The 17,245-nt window shown below is 44.6% G+C and overlaps 1 protein-coding gene across 1 annotated transcript; it reads left to right on the forward strand.

Moving 5' to 3' along the window:
- Positions 1 to 471: 471 nt before the first annotated feature.
- Positions 472 to 4,470, forward strand: DBX1 (developing brain homeobox 1). The gene is made up of 4 exons (XM_020910180.2): positions 472 to 841; positions 1,478 to 1,579; positions 3,505 to 3,707; positions 4,108 to 4,470. The coding sequence occupies exons 1-4, from the start codon at positions 472 to 474 to the stop codon at positions 4,468 to 4,470; spliced, it is 1,038 nt and encodes a 345-aa protein (XP_020765839.1).
- Positions 4,471 to 17,245: the final 12,775 nt, after the last annotated feature.

A 17,245-nucleotide genomic window follows, 5' to 3' on the forward strand; every position in this document is an offset into this window, starting at 1 on the left:
TAGGCATTTAATTAGCCCGGGTGTTGCTCCAGAACAAAAACTCCTGGCGAGAGCTTTGGGGGCGCACTGTATTGCAAAGAGGCGGTCGATACGCAGAATTGATGCGCGCCAGCCTTTGTTGCCGGCCCATTGTGCGGGCCATGCTTATGAAGACTAATCCAATCATAAATTGCACCCCTGCGCCAATCAGATCGCCCAGAGCCTCCGGCGAATGAAGCTCGAGTGGAGAACTTTGTTGAACTTCATTGTCAGAGCTGTCACTTTTCAAAGCGCTTTAACGGGCGGGCCACTATAAAACCATCACCTCGACGGGAGGACTACGGAGGACTCGAAGACGCCCAAGTAGGATCGTTCCTTAAAGACGTTTGCTAAGCCCAAGAGAGAGGACACCACGGGGGTGGGAGGGGCGGGAAGTCAGGCATTTACCTCCTGGCCACTGGAAGAAGTTTTTCGGCCCGCCCTGCGCCTAAAATGATGTTCCCTGGCCTCCTCGCGCCCCCCGCCGGGTACCCCAGCCTCTTGCGCCCCACGCCCACCTTAACGCTGCCCCAGTCCCTGCAGTCGGCATTTTCCGGTCACTCGAGCTTCCTGGTGGAGGATCTGATCCGCATCAGCCGACCCCCCGCCTACCTGCCCCGAGGCAGCGTGCCTACCCCCAGCATGTCGCCCCCTAGGCCGGGGGCCCCTGCGGCTCTCACAGACACCGGGGCCTCGGACCTGGGCTCCCCGGGCCCGGGCAGCCGGCGGGGCGGCTCACCGCAGACCGCCGTCTCCCCTGCCAGCGAGCCCACGTTTCTGAAGTTTGGAGTGAACGCCATCCTTTCCTCGGCGCCCAGAACGGGTAAGTGAAAGCAAAACGCTGAGGGCTGTTCTGGGTGCGGAGTCTTGTCCTCAGTTTCCCTTATGCGGCGGGTACCCACGCACACAGCAGCGCACACACTTAACTCAACATCCCCGAGGACCCAGGTCAAGCAATGTGACACGGAGGTCCAGACTGTTCTCAGAAAGAAAAGCCTCCAGGTTTGCCCCACCCTCAGCATGAATGTGAACACCTGCAGTTTGAGCGCGCACAGTACCCTGGAGCAGGGAAATCGAGCGCACACCCCTGGGCGTCTGCGTTTCTGCCATCCAGCTTCTGGGAGCCCATTTCTTAAACCCAAGACAACATATTTACTAGCTTAACAAGTATTATGGGTCTGCAATTGTTTTCTCCCCCGCTCCAGTTCTATCCATCTTGTTCGCGCCTAGGATGACATTGGACCGGGGGTGGGGTGGGGGGTTGGGAAGCGACTGTGAGGACGATGGGGAGAGTTCCACAGATGAGACAGTGTTTTACTCTGTCATTGAGGACGATGCCTTTGAAACCAGCCTAAGGTGTAATCATGCCATGTATTCACTGTCCTGTACAATAATCAGGTGACCTAATCAAATTCCCTTGCTGTCTCCCTCCTTCTGTTCCTCCTTCCCTCACTCCCAGAAACGTCTCCCACCTTGCTCCAGAGTGTCCCTCCCAAGACCTTTGCTTTTCCCTACTTTGAGGGCTCTTTCCAGCCTTTCATCAGATCGTCTTATTTCCCAGGTAAGTCTCGTCCCCCTTCCTTTCAGGAGGCTGGATGTCCCCCCAGCCCCAGCCCGTCGCTCCCTGCCCCGAAGCCGTATTTCTCCGTCCACCCCACGGGGTTACGCTCTGGTTCAGAGGTTGCGGGACGTACAACATTCACGAATCCGTCGCGCCAATTTGATGCCCTATTTAGCACAAGCAGTGACTGCTTGACACTTTGCACCAATTCCCTGCTCTACAAATTAGCAGGAATTGTCATGGTCCCAATTTGAGGCGGTTCCCTTCCCGGCGCGGAGCTGTTGGCATCCCTTCACGCCGCCGTTTTCCCACAGAGTCAGTGCACTTGGCCACGATTCCCCACAAAGGTTTCAGCACCATGACCAATTGGTCAGCTCCTCCGGGCAGCCACACACAGACCAGCCCTCGCCCCTCCGAGCCGCCGAGAGACACCTACCAGCCGGGGCTAATTTCTCTTTAAAACTCATTCAGGGCTTCGGGCTTTTCACAAGACCACATGGGGTGCCCTCTTGTGTGGGATGCCTGGGGTCGCCCAGGGGGAGGGGGACTAGATCCTCCCACACCCCCAACCCTCTATTTCCAGTCCGACTTCCCAAATTACACCCTTCCCCCACCGCCAAACCGTTTTAAAGACCGTAGAACTTGTAAAATTAGAAGTCGGAGGGAGGTCCATAATTGGGTCCCGGTTTAAAGGAGAAACACCTTAAGCAGGTTCCACGAAGTTTTCATCCTGCAATCCCAGTGGTGACTCAAAACTCTACAGCTGGTCAAGAGTGAGGAGACGGGAACTCTTCTAAAGGGAAGGGAGACTGGGTATGGTCGGTGGGGGGGTGAGTAAAACCTCCACAGCTCTTCCCAATATCAGCGAAAGAAACATGCAATTGATTTTTGAAAGGGGGAGAGAGAATTCACCAACCGCCCCCCCACACACCATTCATGCTGTTGCTGCTAATGGAATTTGCTCCCTTTCTCCCCCAGCTCAATGCTCTAACAAAAACAACCCGAGCCTTATAAATAGCTTTTCATGTCCATTTAATGAAAATAATTCGGGGAAGAGAAGCCTCTGCCATCAGTATTCTCCCAATGGCCTTGGCCTGCAGTTGTGTTTAGTTTGAAAGTGTAAATCTCTTTTGTCCCAGTAATATATGGCTTTCGCTGCTTGTCCTCAGTCTTTTTCTGTTAGTTCATTACTACACAATTACCATTCACGCTTCATTAGAGTCTCTGTTTCTTTTGGGGTTTTTTTTTTTTTTCCCTCCCTTAAAGCGAAACTCTCCCCCACCCCACCCCCGCCTTTTATCATGCCAATACCCATTGGGAAGCGGTCAATGTGCTAATTAGCTGCCACTTTTCATGTATGCGGGCCGAATTCTTTACGTTTTGCGGGTGAGGGGAGGAAAGATTAATATAAAAAAGATGAATACTGATTGGATTTTTCCAAAAATAAAAAAATCCAAAGAGGATTTTCTCCTCTCTAACAAATCAGTAAAGCACCTCATTTTCATCTAAAGAATGCAAAAGCCAGCAATGAGCTAAAAGCTTAGGGGGGAAACCCAAGGGGCCTCGGCTGGCTATTTTATTTTTACTTTTGTAATTTATTTTTTTCTCCTGCTATATTAGTTGATGCACGCAGGTTTGTTTCCCTGAGACCGCTGAATGGAAAAACGAAACAGGCTATTGTGGGGGCTGTTTTCTGTGTTTCCGTGGTTTTACCTAATCCGGGTTTGCACGGTTGAAAGGGAAAGTTATTTGGGCGGAAAGCGCCTTTCATTCTCGCAGGTTTGTAGGTTCCGTAGTCTATTCTCCAGCGGGAGAAAAAGGAGAGCTTTAAAGAGACGAAGGATCAGAGAGGAAAACCAAAGGAAGCCGCATGGAGGGGCGGACAGGGCGCTCACTCACTCACCTCGCACTCCTGGCCTCCGCAGCGTCCTCCAGCGTCGTGCCCATCCCGGGAACCTTCTCCTGGCCACTGGCCGCCCGCGGCAAGCCTCGCAGGGGCATGCTGCGTCGAGCCGTGTTCTCCGACGTGCAGCGCAAGGCGCTGGAGAAGATGTTCCAGAAGCAGAAGTATATCAGCAAGCCGGACCGCAAGAAGCTGGCGGCCAAGTTGGGCTTGAAAGACTCACAGGTGAGGGCGGTCTCCCCGTAGCCCCTCCCGCCAGGCATGGTCCAAATGGGAGGGTTCTCGGAAACCGTTTAGGCCCCAGTGTACAGATGCGGTCAGAACTAGAGAGGATGGAAGGGGCAAGAGCCGGCTTTGCGAAGGCTCCTCGCGATAGGTAGCCACTCTCCCTGCCCCGTCTCTGCCGGGCTCAGCGTCGACCCCACCCCCGCCCACCTCGGCCAGGTACCCTAAGACCCGGCGAGAGATGCGTGAAGTGGGTGGCGGGGATGGGGGTGGGGGAGGGGGTGAAGGGCAAGTGCCACGTGGCGTCCCAACTCACTTCAAGGGGTGGGGAGCGGGCAGACGGTGGCGAGGGCTCCGCGCTAACCTCCGCTCTCCCCTGGGCTCACCCCTTTCGCCCCAGGTGAAAATCTGGTTCCAGAACCGACGCATGAAGTGGCGGAACTCTAAGGAACGCGAGCTCCTGTCCAGCGGGGGCTGCCGCGAGCAGACCCTTCCCACCAAACTCAACCCGCACCCGGACCTCAGCGACGTGGGCCAGAAGGGTCCCGGGGACGATGACGACGAGGAGGACGAGGGCCCGGGCAGCCCCCGCCCCCGCCTGGGCTATCACGCGTCCCCCGCCGACCCTCGGCACCTGCGGGACCCGCGGCTGGAAGCACCGCTGCCCCCCTCTCCCGCGCGCTCGGGCAGCCCCGACAAAGCTTCGGACTTCTCCGACTCCGAGGACGAGGAGGAGGGCGAGGAGGAGATCACGGTGTCTTAGAAGGCCCCGCGCCCCCCGGGGTACTGATTACGAGTGCTTTGAAATTGAAGAGGTGGGATCCGGTGCGTGTTCACTCGGCCCGCTCCCTGCTGCAGAAGTCACCTTGTCCGAGGGCACCCTGGCCCCTTCCGTTGCCCCAAACGACATTTCTTTCCCCTACACCCCTCCCCCAGCAGCCCTCTCCGCACAAGTTAAATTTAGGTCTTGGTCCCAGCCTTGACTCTTCCACGAGGGGTTCTGTCTATCGTGTTTTATTGCAAGCTATTTTAAACACCGTAGGGGTGCTGCGGTTCATGAGGTCGCAAAGAGTCGGACCCGACTGAGCGACTGAACTGAACTGAGGGGTGTTCACCGCTACAGCCCGCCGTTAAGCTGTGTGCCAGGCGCTACTGGCTTCAGCAGCAACAACCTTGTAAGAGAGCCTGTATTGAAGTAGGAAACCGAGACAGGTTATCTCACAATATCAGGCCTGTAACTTCAAGACCCCTGAATTCCCAGACCCCTCTACACTCCATCTTAGGTAGCAAACACGCCCTAGCCAACTCCAAACTCTGGTGGCCCCGTCTTCTATAGCAATGCCCTTAGAAAGCTCAAGAATTAAAAAAAAAAAAAAAAAAATCCACAAACCTGTGCCTTCTGGTCTAAGGTACCGTATAAACACTGAATCTTTTCTACCAGTCCTATTCCCATTGCTCTCTGGGCAAAGAAGTGAGATCTCTAAACGGGAGGAAGAGTAAGGCTCTATTTCTGTCTGTGTGTTTTAAAGTCTTTCCTTTACTATTTCAGCATCTATGGTATATGCACCAAGCATTCTCCCTTATGCCCTTTTATTATGACTGGGGATGTTTCACTGAGCATTGGGCATGAGGTGAACAGATAGAGACCCACAAGCCTCTTTGATTTTTTTTTCCATGGAACTTTGCTGTCTTTGCACAGCCTTTATGAACTGTACACTATTTTGTACACATGTATGGATATTTTATACCAAGGTTATTATGAATGATATAAAGAACTGACTAGATTTCCTCTTTTTTTTTTACAATGGTTTTTAAACTTTAAAAAGGTAGCTGTTTAATTGCATAACTTATGAAGAAATTACTTATTTTGTATTTTTACTGTGTACAAATTTTTATATATGTATATATGTATTAAAAATGCCAAATAAAAAGTAGAATGGACACAATGATCAAGCAATATCCCTAACTCACAGACTGTTAAAGCTATTCCGGTCTGAGGAATGGAGCTATTCTGGTCCAAGGGCCGCTGGAATTTACAGAAGATATGCTCATATTCCAGAGGGAGAGGCACATGTCTAAAGCACCCAACTAGTTAGAGGTCAAGCTAGGACTAGAATCCATTTTTGACTCTCAGGCCAGTGCCTTTTCTGCTTCCCTGTACCATTGTTGTTGTGTTAGTTGGTCAGTTACCAACTCTTTGCTTCCCCATGGATTGTAACCCACCAGGCTCCTCTATCCATGGGATTTTCCAGGCCAGAATACTGGAATAGGTAGCCATTTCCTTCTCCAGGGGATCGTCCTGAAGGATCGAACCTGGCCCTCCTGCAGTGCAGGCAGATTCTTTACCATCTGAGCCACCAGGGAAACCCTACTACAAAATAGCCAAATTCACTATGGTTACAGGTAAAACAGCTCCAGTGGAGTGACACCAACAAGTTGAGTCTGGAGTGATCCTTATTCCCTACTCTGAGGACTGAACTGATAGACTAACATAAATCAATGAAAGTCAATCTAAGTGGTTCAAGTTTGCAATGGTTTTTCTTTCCCTCCTTGAAGGCATATTTTCCTAGTCCCCAGGAAAGCTAGAAGCTGGTTTTGATTTTTGTGTAGGAACTGATTTTATTAGCAATATCATCTACAGGCAGCACTGGGGAACCTGATACAGGTTCTGGGGCTCCCCAGTGAAACTAAGTTCTTTAAAGATGGACTGTCAGCAACAATGATTTATTTAACCAGCAACCAATGAAGAGCATCAGGGTAGAACTCTGGTAAAGACTCTGTGCCCTTGGAGAGCCTGATCTCTGCCACATGGGTCACACAGACACACAGTTAGTTATTATGCTAACACATAATCAGACAAAAGTGAAGTGTTGAAGCTGAAACTCCAATACTTTGGCCACTTGATGTGAAGAACTGACTCATTTGGAAAGACCCTGATGCTGGGAAAGATTGAAGGTGGGAGGAGAAAGAGATGACAGAGGATGAGGTGGTTGGATGGCATCACTGACTCAATGGACATGAGTTTGAGTAAACTCCAGGAGTTGGTGATGGACAGGGAGGTCTGCTGTGCTGTAGTCCATGGGGTCACAAAGAGTCAGACACGACTGAGTAACTGAAATGAACTGAGCTGATACTCCGACAGCCTGGAAAGAAGTTGTCAAGCTTAAATTTCAGTAGTTTGTGTTATATTTGAATATATTTTATTCTCAACTCTCTTTAAAAAAAAAAAAAAGCCCTCCATGCTAAGGTTCGGATATCCTCCCCTGCTGGGCCCGTGCCTGACACTGGGGATCCCTTCAGTGCCATGGGAATTTGGAGCAAAACCAGTCTTAACTATCATAATTATCTTACTTCAAGAAATATCCCACATTTCCCCCTCAACACATATGAAAATGTTAGCATGGTGTCCTGCATACAGTAGGCATGCAATTTTTCAGACCAGAAACCCTTTCTGCTCTGAATAATTCAGGCTATTTTCTCCTTTTCTCTGCTGTTGCCCAGAGGGATATCCAGAGATGGAATCTTGACCAGAAATGGCCCACCTTATCCCTCTCTGCCAGTTCAAGTCTACAGTTATTACTTACAGTCAAGAACTATTTTCCAGCATGGGGATGGATTCATGTCTACATCAAAGTATTCTAGTGGCACACCCATGTGCATACCAGCATTATGTTTAATATCCAAGAGGTATTCACGTTCACATCACTCCCCTTATTCACAACAGCTGCTGCAACCCAAATAACTATCAATGGATAAATAGAGAAAAAGTGGTATACACACACAATGGAATATTATTCCACTTAAAAAAGAAAAGGAATCCTGTCACATGCTATCATGTCAACATGAATAAATTTTAAGAACATTATGCCAAGTGAAATAAGCTAGTAGTAAAAAGGCAAATATCATATGATCATACTTATATGAGATATCGAATATAGCCACATGCATAAAAACAAAAAGTAAAATTACAGTTGAAGAGCCGGGGTCATAGGGAAATAGGGAGTTGTTCAATGGGTACAGAATTTCAGTATTATTTCAGTCTTGGAAAAATAACTCACATGTTCGAAGATTTAACATTCCATTAATGGTCAAAATTATGGCAGGCAAGTGAAAAAACTTGAGGTAAGAAATATGTGTGTGTGCATGTGTGTGAGGTGGCTTGCAGGATCTCAGTTTCCTCTCCAGCAACCGAACTGGTGCCAGGACAATGAAAGCCCAGAGTCTTAACCACTAGGCTACCAGGGAAGTCCCTGAGGTAAGCAATATTATCATAAGGCCACGTAAAATTCAAACTAAAAAGTATTCTGTGATGTAAATAAAGTTTTTTTCTATGTTAATAAAAGTTAACTTTTGGGGTAAGCAAGCAGCCCGAGATGACCTCTAAAAATGATGTGCTATTCACTTGACCCAGAAAGCCCCACAAAATCAAGCAAATCAAGAGGTTCAAATCCTTGTGTTCACTTTAATGGCACTCATGAAACCACCCAGGTCTTAAGGGTATGCGTGTCTGAAAAGTCATCAAGTATCTGAAGGATGTCACCCTACAGAAGTGACGTGTACCATTCCACTCTTGGTAGCTTGGAGTTGCTAGGTGTGCACAAGTCAAACAGTGGGGCTGGACACAGGGTCTGTGGCCCAGACAGAGTGCTGAATAGTATTTTACTGCACCTGCTCAAAAATGCAGAGTAAAGCTGAACTGAAGGGCTTAGATGTAGATTCTCTGCTCACTGAGCCCATCCAAGTGAACAGAGCCCCCCAAATGCCGGCTCACGGTGGGATTAACCTGTCCCTGAGCTCTCCCTGCCACATCGAAACGATCCTAATGGAAAAAGAACAGACCGTTCCTAAACCAGAAAAGGAGGCTGCACAGAAGACAAAGATGTTCCAGAAGAAACAGAAGAAAAAAAAACTTACAGTCCAGGAATAATGTCGCAAAAAATAAATGCAAATGAAATTTTAAAATAAAATAAAAGTTAAGAAAATCCAGAAAAGGAAAAGAAAAACTACTCTGGAGATTTTTTTTTTTTTTTAATGTATGCTATTCCTCTCCATGCACAAAGTTTTACTTCCTGAGGATTTACAAATGGCACATTTCGGTTCTAAGTTAACTCCTTTAGCAGAACTTCACAAGGGTGAATAGCAGGCTCACCTTGCATGCTATTTCCTAGAGTTATGCATAGTCCCTAACACATATTAGGTGTTTGATATGTGTTGAGTAAATAAATAAATTAAAAGGAGGGACGGAGGCCCTCTAGAGTCTAAACCATATGTCTGAAAGCTCTAATCTTTCAAATGAGTTGAGGGGCTACTTAGGCCAATAATAAAGTAAAAGAAAAACACTAAATTAACTGGTCAGATGTGTTTTTAAAAACCAAACCATTACTTCAGTCAAAAAGACTAAAATAGTTATAAACTGAAGAATAGTAAATACTGAAAGGAAAATTTTTGTTTTGTTTTGTTTTGAGCACCTGCAACCGGCATGCATTCTGCTAGGGGCCTTACACATTAGTGCTTCTCAAACTCTAAGGAGCATAAGATCACCTTGGGATCTCATTAAAATACAGATCATGATTCAGAGTATTTAGCATTGCTAACCCTTGTTAGGGGCTTACCTGACAGCTCAGTTGGTAAAGAATCTGCCTGCCTTGAAGAAAAGCCCAGTTTGATTCCTGGGTTGGGAATCCCTTCCTGCAGAAGGGACAGGCTACCCACTCCAGCATTCCTGGGCTTCCTTGGTGGCTCAGCTGGTAAAGAATCTGCCCATAATACGGGAGACTTGGGTTCGATCCCTGGGTTGGGAAGAGCCCCTGAAGAAGGCTACCCACTCCAGTATTCTGGCCTGGAAAATTCCAAGGACTGTATAGCCCATGGGGTCGCAAAGAGTCAGATACGACTGAGCAACTTTCACTCACCCTTGTTAGTCCCCAGATCACACTTCAGCCAAGATTTACAAGAAGTTTCATCCTCACAGTAACCCGTCTAAGGTAGAAATTGTTACCCCACATTACAGATGGACAAACTGAGGCCAGGAGTTTTGGTAATTTCCCCCTGCTTATCTCAGACAGAATCCAAATTCAGGTGCCTCTACCCTAATACACCATCCTGCTTCCTTGACTAAACTGGAAAAACCCATTTAACCAAACTCCAACCAACAGGTAGACGTAATAGAGTTTTAGGCTTTTTAATATTCTGAAGTTATAAGAAAAAAATTAACAGCTATTTAAAAACTTTTCTTATCCACCTGAATCTCTCTCATCACTAGCCCTGCTCCCTGGGGCCTGAACCAGTAATCCTCAAACTGCAGTGCCTCATGCATCCCTCTACACTGTTAAAAATTGTTGAGCATCTAACAGATTTTTGTTTGTTTCTGTGTGTTTTATCTATTAATACTTCTGGTGTAAGAAATTTTAAGACTGAGAAAAAATTTAAATGCTTATTGTGCATACTGTGTTAAGTCACTTAAGTTGTGATCAACTCTGCGACCCCATGGACTGTAGCCCACCAGGCTCCTCTGCCCATGGGATTCTCCAGGTAAGAATACTGGCGTGTGTTGCTGGGCCTTTCTCCAGGGGATCTTAGAGTAACAAATGGAAGTAATAAATGCTTATTACTTAGTTTTAAAACAATGTTGTTACATATTCATATAAACACCATATTTTACAAAAGGTCAATATTGATATATACAAAACAAAAAAGTTGGAAGAGTGGCACTTTACATTTCTGCAAAACTCTTTAATGATTGGCTTAATAGGAGACAGCTCAATTCTCTTATCTATTTCTACAATCTGTTGCAATAGGAAGAAAACTTGACTTCATACAAATACCCAGTTGGAAAAGGAGAAGTATTGGATCAACCTTATGTGATTGTGGCTCTTTAATACAATAACAGCAAAACTGGACAAGTGGTATTTTTTAAAGGTTAGTAGCAATTTGAAACCCAAATTCCTTTTGGGATTTCCCTGGTGGTACAGTGGATACAAATCTGCCTGCAGGGGACATGGGTTTGATCCCTGGTCCACGAAGATCCCACGTGCTGTGGGGCAACTTAAGCCCTTCTGCCACAACTACTGAGCCTGCGCTCCACAACAAGAAAAGCCGAGATGAGAGGCCCGCGCACTGCAACTAGAGAGTAGCCCCTCTCCCAGCAGCTGGAGAAAGCCTGTGCACAGCAATGAAGACCCAGCACAGCCAAAAATAAAAAATCTTTTAAAAAATGGAGTCCTGGGGACTTCCCTGGTGGTCCAGTGGCTAGGACTCCATGCTCTCAAAGCAGGGGGCCCAAGTTCGATCCCTGGTCAGAGAACTAGATCCCACATGCCACAACTAAGACCCAGTACAGCCAAATAAATAAAAATAAATATTTTTTTAAAGATGGAGTCTGATGAAACGTGGCTAGTTCAATTGCACAAGTGCTCTTCCTTGAATAACCATCACATTTTGGGATGCAGCAGAAATGCTTCATGCACACTTCCCCTGTCATCATACAAGGCACTAAAAGGATTATAAGCATTGGAATTTGATAACATTAATAATTTTTCCTGTCCCACCAAGCACATTCTTAAGTGAAACTAGCTGTGTTTGGGCAAAAGTCAGCAGAAAAAGCAATGACCACTGGTGTAGTTTAGCACCCCTGCCTCAATTTGTGCCAAGGTGCCAGCAGTTGTACCAACAACCAACTTTGCACTATCACTAAAAACGTCAAGGTGGTAGTTGAATAAAACCTAAGATTCAAAAAGGTATTCAACACTTTAAATATTTCAGCAACATTTATGTCTGTTGTCAAGCATTTCCAAATATTATTTGATGATTATCTGCTTTGACTACCAAGTAAATACAGAATAGGATGTCTGGGCTTCTGTGCAGATCTGTCCATTTTCAAAACGAAAGTACAGTTTTGCAGACGATTCATTAACTCCGTCTTTGATGAGTTACTCTATCATTGGAAAGTGGCACCATCATGATTTCTTTCACTGACTGTTCATCCAGCAGGTGTTCCGCATTGTTAGCTTACAGGGTTTTCATCTCTCAGCTGCAGAGTGTGATTCCTTAGCTAATGCAAGACCCTGACTTACTCAGTGAGTTACTTCAGTGGCCTTTCCACTTCTAGTCTGAAAATCTGTAACAAACTTTTTAACTTTTTAAACAGTGTCTTTTGTTTTTGTTTTAAAAATGCAATTCAGTTCTTTTCTTTACATTCTGAATGATTGATCTCAGAATGATGTACAATTTAACTGGAACCATAATACTATTCCCAAATGATCTGTTGTATAAGAAAGGTAAAATATTACAAAATTAACTTTTACCATATTTTCTTTCTTTTTTTAACTGTTTCATCCAATTTTCATTTTTGTTTTTGTGGGGGATGGGAGTAGTATATTCCTGCCTTCCTGGAACTCTGATATGTCATTTTTATCTGTTTTAGCATCTTTAGAAGTAGACAGTGCAGCTATGGATTGAGAAAGTGACTCTTTTAGTCTCCATTTCAAAAGTCAACAATTCACCCTTAAACATAAGAAAAATATATTGCGCATTTTCTTTTCTTTTAAAATAAAATATAAAATTATAAAACAGTAGTAGTTTTTGGCAAAATCTTACAGTGTGGAACATTTTCCAAAAATTTAAAAATATTATTGCTAAACAAGACAACCACCTGTATTTCTTATGTTTCTGTACAGATGCAAGGAAAATATGGGAATTTCAAGATAGCAATTTACTGGATGATAATAAGGTTACAGATGTCATAGCAGGTATAACTGAAGACAGCTGTAAAAACACAACAGCTGAGAAAGTACTGAGAAAAAACTAAGTTAATCACTATAAATGTACATAAATCTAGATTCATCACCTTAGAAAATTCTAAGAAACATAAGACTTCACGGGAAGAAGACACTATGGCACATGCAGCCTCTATTGTACAGGAAATCCCACTGTATAGCTATGGGAGGATCTTGGGGACTTCCAAGGGACCCCCATCACACTTTGAGAGTCCATCCTTTAAACATACAAAGTGTTTTACTAGAGGAGAGATGGAAGGAAGCTACTCGGTGGGGTCAAAAAGTTAGTTTGGGCTTTTCCATATGATCTTACAGAAAAACCCGAATGAAATTTTTGGCCAACCTAATATTTGGCCAAGCTCAAACCACCCCGACTTAAAAACTTAGCTGCAACCCCACCCTGTGCCTTCCACAGGTCCTCGGTTTGCTCACTCCTCTGTCAATTTTTCCCTTCCCTCCAGGAATCCTTCTCTATCCAACTTCAGCCCATCTTTCTCACTAGTACCTTCCTATCAGCATAGATGCGTGACCTTCCCCGAAATATGCCCTGAAAAATCTCGTTCCTCTTCCATTCCCTTCTAGCTACTGCTGGATGTCTCTCAGCCCCTCAAGCTGGAGAAGCCTCATCCTTGGGCTTGTCACCCTCTGTATTTCTCTTAATGTAGATGTTTCTCAAGGTTTTCTCCTTAGTCCTTGACGAGTTACTCCAGTGATCTACCCCCTCTCTCTGGTTTGATGGTGCTCCTGAGAGTCAATTCCTAGGCAGGCTGATAAGAAGTCCGGGGTTCCCCAGGAGGAGATAGGGGTCTGGAGTTCTCAAGGAGGAGAAAAGCACCTTTTTTTCTTCATTACTTTGTCTTAGTCAATATAAGAATGTATCTCACTTGAGGACATGTTTCTCCTTAATAAGAAACTTCTGACTACTCCTGTCATCTTAAAATGTAAATTGTGAAAGTGGGTCTAGCAAGATCTTTACAACCTTGAGACCTTCTTTTGATTTATGTAAAACCAGTTAAAACGTAAACAGCTCCCTTGCTAAGACTAGCGAATGGGGGCACTCTCCATCCCCCTTCTGAAGTCTATGTCAGAAGCTTCCTCTGTCCCTTTTTCACTTTAATAAAACTCTGCTACATAAAAGCTCCTGTGTGATCAAGCCTGGTCCCTGGTCCCGAAGCTAAATCTTCTTCTTTGGAGATCACGAATCTGACATCTTTCACCGTAAGCTATCACACCCCAACCTGGCACTCAGATATCTCTCTCCTCAGCTCAGAGTCAGCAGTCTTTGGATACCTACCCTCAGGTATCCTAAGAACCTGTTAAATGCCACCATGCCCAGGGCCACGGGCATATCTTCTAGTTGTAATACTCCATTCAAACAAAGCAAAAACAAAACAACCCCCTGCAAAAGAACAATTAAAAAAACTTCACCAAAGTCTTACCCCTAACTCCAAGAATGCCTTCATTTGTCTTGCTCAAAAATTAGAGACACGTGCCATTCCTGATCTCTTCCTCTCATCCATTCCATACAAAGGATCAACCTCTAAGGTCTGTCCTGGTATGTAAGTCCTTAAGAGATTTTCTACTGTTCCTTCCATTCTCACTGCCTCTGTCTTAAAGAAAAGCTATTATTATTGTTGCTGTTACTGTTGATTATTTCAGAAGATCATCCTCTGTGCTAGATGTGGTGATCAGCATTTTATGTACATTATTTCCTTCAATCCACCATGACTATTTTAAATCCTATTTTACAGATGAGGGAACAGACTCATAGATCTTCCTGGTTTTTTCCCAGCATTGAGAGCATGTGAGAATGTTCTGTGGAGAAATTTGCCCCAAGTCTTGAAGGATGGTATGATTTTTATGGCGTAGGAAGAGGAAACCATATGGGGGAAGAATGTGGCTGAGTGTGTTTGTGGTCAGTGACGTTAAGGTGTTTTTATTCAGTGGCAATGAACTGAAACAAGCCGTCCCTAAGTAAAACATTTCCAAAATGCCTTGCTCCCTTCCTTTAAATATAAAAGAATAACTGTAATAGCTACTGAGTCCTAGTATGCAGGGCACATTGCTAAAACTTTCATTTACTTTGCAACTAACATTTACTAAAACCCTCCATGGAAGCATCAATACCTGCATGCAATAGAACAAGAAACTGAGTGTGCATAACTGTCACCTGATTACTGAGATGGCAGAGATTCCAGCACAATCTCTTTCCACTAAGGGCAGAGGCACCATAGAACGCAAGTCTCCGCTCCTTCTCCTCACTCCACTACCAATCGCAGCCTCTACATAGGGTCCTTCGGGTAGATATTCATGCTTTCTTTTAAAAAGTGTCTTTAGCTGGAGACCCACAGTCTGAATTTGGAAAGATGATATTGAATAACTATAAAAAGGTTTTTCTATTATCTTCCAATTAAAAAAAAATAAATTTTTAAAAAAAGATTTTTATGGGACTTACCTGGCTGTCCAGTGGTTAAGACTCCACACTCCCAATGCAGGGGGCACAGGTTCGATCCCTGGTTGGGGAACTAAGATCCCTGCATGCTGTATGGTGTGGCTTAAAAAACAAAAAAGAAATGGTTTTCCTGGCAAAGACCTGTAAGCCTGCAAACTTATGCTCTCAAAAAAAAAAAAAATGGTTTCCCTGTTGTTACATTTGTGTTTGTCTTTTTTTAAATGACTTTAATGTTGATGCAAAAACAATCCCAACCAGGGGAAAGATGGGGAGGAGGGATAAACTGGGAGTTTGGAATTGACATAAACTCATGCTTAGTCACTCAGTTGTGTCCCGCTCTCTGCTCTCTGTGACCCCATGGGCTGCAGCCCACCAGGCTCCTCTGTCCATGGGACTCTCCAGGCAAGAATACTGGAGTGGGTTGCCATGCCCTCCTCCAGGGGATCTTCCCAATACAGGGATCAAACCCAGGTCTCCTGAATTGCAGGCAGACTCTTTACCATCTGACTTACCTGGGAAGCCCGTACTACTATATTTATATATACACATACTACTATATTTAAAATATATAATCAACAAGGACCTACTGTATAGCACAGGAAACTCAATATTCTCTAATAACCTAAATGGGAAAACAATTTGAAAAAGAATAGACATATGTATAAATATAACTAAATCACTTTGCTAAACACCTGAAACTAACACATTGTAAATTAACTATACTTTCATATAAAATAAAAATTTTAGAAAACATTTAAACAACAAACAAGCAAAACAATTCCAATCAAACGTGATCCCAGGACAGAAAAAGGACAGCAGGTAAAAACTAAGACAATCTGAATAGAGTATTGATTTTAGTTGATAATAGTAATAATATACCAATATTGATTTTTAACTGTGACAAATGTACCACAGTAAGATGTTAACATTAGGGAAGATAAGTAATGATACAAGAACTCTTTGTACTATTCTTGCAACTTTGTAGAAATCTAAAATTATCCACCAATAAAGTATTTCTTGAAAAAAATCCAAATGTGTTTGTATAGATGTTTTGTGAGGGAGACAACAGGACCACATTCTTTACAGTTTAAACAGCAGAAGTACCATTAGAGTAAGGTGATTATTAAAAGGAAAAGCGAAGTTTCAATTCTTTCTTTGGTAATCCACACAACAAAAGTGTGTACCCCACCCCCCTGCCCAAACCCAGTGAGGCTGATGATTCTATTATTTAACCCACTCATCCCTACTCCCCCTTTCAAGCCCCCCACCATCAGAGTAATGCCTCCTGGAATTCTTTTTGGCACAAACATCTTGTTTTAGGACCATGTTTAGACTGTGATTAAAAGAGGATTATTTACACCACCGAGGCATCCAGTGCAAAGGAGCAGGCCACCTCCTGCACTTTTCTTAACTTTTCTGTAAATACCACACCCCAGCAATCACCAGCAAACTAAGCAAAGCAGATCAAGGGGCAAGGGAGGGAAGGTTTTATTGTTCTTAGCAAAAAACTTTCATTTCAGCTAGCAGCTGCCACTAAACTCCCCATTCTTAATTCAAAAGGACTCATTTACTGGAACTGGTGGTGTAAGTAGCGCTAAAGTTTGTATGCCAAGAAAACCCTCCATTTACAGCTGTATAATGGGAGGAAATGACCAGGAATCAACAGTTATTATTAACAAGGCCTTGGACAGACCAGTTTACAGAGGCCTAGTTTACATACAGGTATTTGAGAAAGTAGGTTCTCGCATGTTTCCTTCACCTCCACAGCAAATTAACCCTTCACATCTGTTCACAGTTTAAAAATTTGACCTTACCTCATCCCATTTGATTTTCACTTCAATCCTATGAGATAATCAGGGCAGGTTTCATTTTCCACATGTTCCCCATAGGCTCAGAAAGTTGATTGATTTCCCCAAGGTGGCACAGCCTGTAAGCAGTAAGGATGGTACTTGAACCAAAGTCTCTTAACTCTAAATCGGGGTTCTTTCATTTCACAGGTTCTTTCATTTGACAGGTATTTACTGAGTTCCTTCTGTGTGTCTGGATCTCTGGTAGCTCCTGAGGATGGAGTGATACTTGAAACAAGCATGGTCCTTGGTTCTGGAACCAGCAGGAGAGGAAGAGACTGACCAAGTCACTGAACAGAGGTAGATATAATTACAAATTGTAATGAGGGTTATAAGGGAAATAGAGTGCAAAGCCAGCTAAGGGAAAGCCTCTTTAAGGAGGTGACATTTTAGCAAGCACCAGTGGGGCACATATTGTGGGAAGGATGCTCCAGATGACCTATGACAGAGACAGCAAAGGGCTTG

Source organism: Odocoileus virginianus, chromosome 28, assembly GCF_023699985.2.
Source record: "Odocoileus virginianus isolate 20LAN1187 ecotype Illinois chromosome 28, Ovbor_1.2, whole genome shotgun sequence".
In the NCBI taxonomy this organism is placed as follows: domain Eukaryota; kingdom Metazoa; phylum Chordata; class Mammalia; order Artiodactyla; family Cervidae; genus Odocoileus; species Odocoileus virginianus.

Bases quoted from the DNA above. Each gene is read 5' to 3' on its own strand.
- DBX1 (XM_020910180.2), top strand. From the start codon at position 472: ATGATGTTCCCTGGCCTCCTCGCGCCCCCCGCCGGGTACCCCAGCCTC. The intron at 1,580-3,504 runs GTAAGTCTCGTC...TGGCCTCCGCAG, and splicing joins CAGATCGTCTTATTTCCCAG to CGTCCTCCAGCGTCGTGCCC. The intron at 3,708-4,107 runs GTGAGGGCGGTC...CTTTCGCCCCAG, and splicing joins TGGGCTTGAAAGACTCACAG to GTGAAAATCTGGTTCCAGAA.